Source organism: Chlorella variabilis (genome assembly GCF_000147415.1).
Source record: "Chlorella variabilis unplaced genomic scaffold CHLNCscaffold_2, whole genome shotgun sequence".
In the NCBI taxonomy this organism is placed as follows: Eukaryota; Viridiplantae; Chlorophyta; class Trebouxiophyceae; order Chlorellales; family Chlorellaceae; genus Chlorella; species Chlorella variabilis.
The window spans coordinates 1,781,011-1,781,839 of NW_005435086.1; the positions used below are offsets into that span (position 1 = coordinate 1,781,011).

Here is an 829-nt window from a genome sequence, read left to right on the forward strand (position 1 = left end):
CTCTGTCTCTCTCTCTCTCTCTCTCTCTCTCTCTCTCTCTCTCTGGGACGGCCGCCGGTCGGGGCGGGCGCAGGTGTGGCAACCCACACCCACACCCCTTACATGCAACGCTTGCCTGCACCCCGTGCCCCTGCACCTCCAAGAGACCCCACCTGTACCTGCCCCGCACCCGCCCGGCACCTGTCCCGCAGGTACCGCATCGAGTTTGCGACCGCCGAGGAGCACAACGAGCAGCTGGGCGCCAACCTGGGCAAGGTGGCTGACGACCTGCACCCCGTGCGCGTGCTGCAGCTCTTCTCCGCCATACCGCAGGAGGTGGGAGGGGCTGCCGCGTTGGGGCGCCGCCCTGGGGGGCGCCCCTGGGAGTGTGTGGGGCGGGCTGGCCGGGTGTCGCCACAGCGGTTTATAGGTGCTGGGACTGCCACATGTGTGCAGCTGCCTGCTCCCTCTCCCTGGACCCCCCGTTCCTCCTCCCCTGCCCACCACCGCGCAGCCATCCCCCCCATGCAGGACTGCGAGCTGCTGGACCTGGCGGGGCGGCCCGAGGACCTGCTGGTCACCAACCTGCCGGTGCCGCCTGTGTGCATCCGCCCCAGGCATGCACGCACCACCGGCACACTCCTCGGCTTGGCGCCAGCATGCCCCTCATGCAAGCTTATCTGCCCGCCTGCCTTGCGTGCCTGCCTGCCCACCTGCCCTGCCGGTGCGCTGTGTGTGCGCTGTGTGCAGCGTGGAGATGGATGCGGGTGCTGGCAGCAACGAGGACGACATCACCATGAAGCTGATGCAGGTGGTGGAGGTGAACAACATACTGAGACAGGTGGGCGGG

The 829-nt window shown here is 68.5% G+C and overlaps 1 protein-coding gene across 1 annotated transcript in view; it reads left to right on the plus strand.

Annotated features, from left to right (window-relative positions):
- Positions 1 to 820, plus strand: part of CHLNCDRAFT_138029 (hypothetical protein) — a gene marked incomplete at both ends in the record, with an annotated part of 2,316 nt that extends 1,496 nt beyond the window's left edge. Inside the window, 3 exons of the mRNA XM_005851203.1 lie at positions 205 to 315; positions 511 to 581; positions 730 to 820. Coding sequence (XP_005851265.1) covers positions 205 to 315; positions 511 to 581; positions 730 to 820 — 273 coding nt within the window. The remainder of the gene's footprint in view (positions 1 to 204; positions 316 to 510; positions 582 to 729) is intronic.
- Positions 821 to 829: the final 9 nt, after the last annotated feature.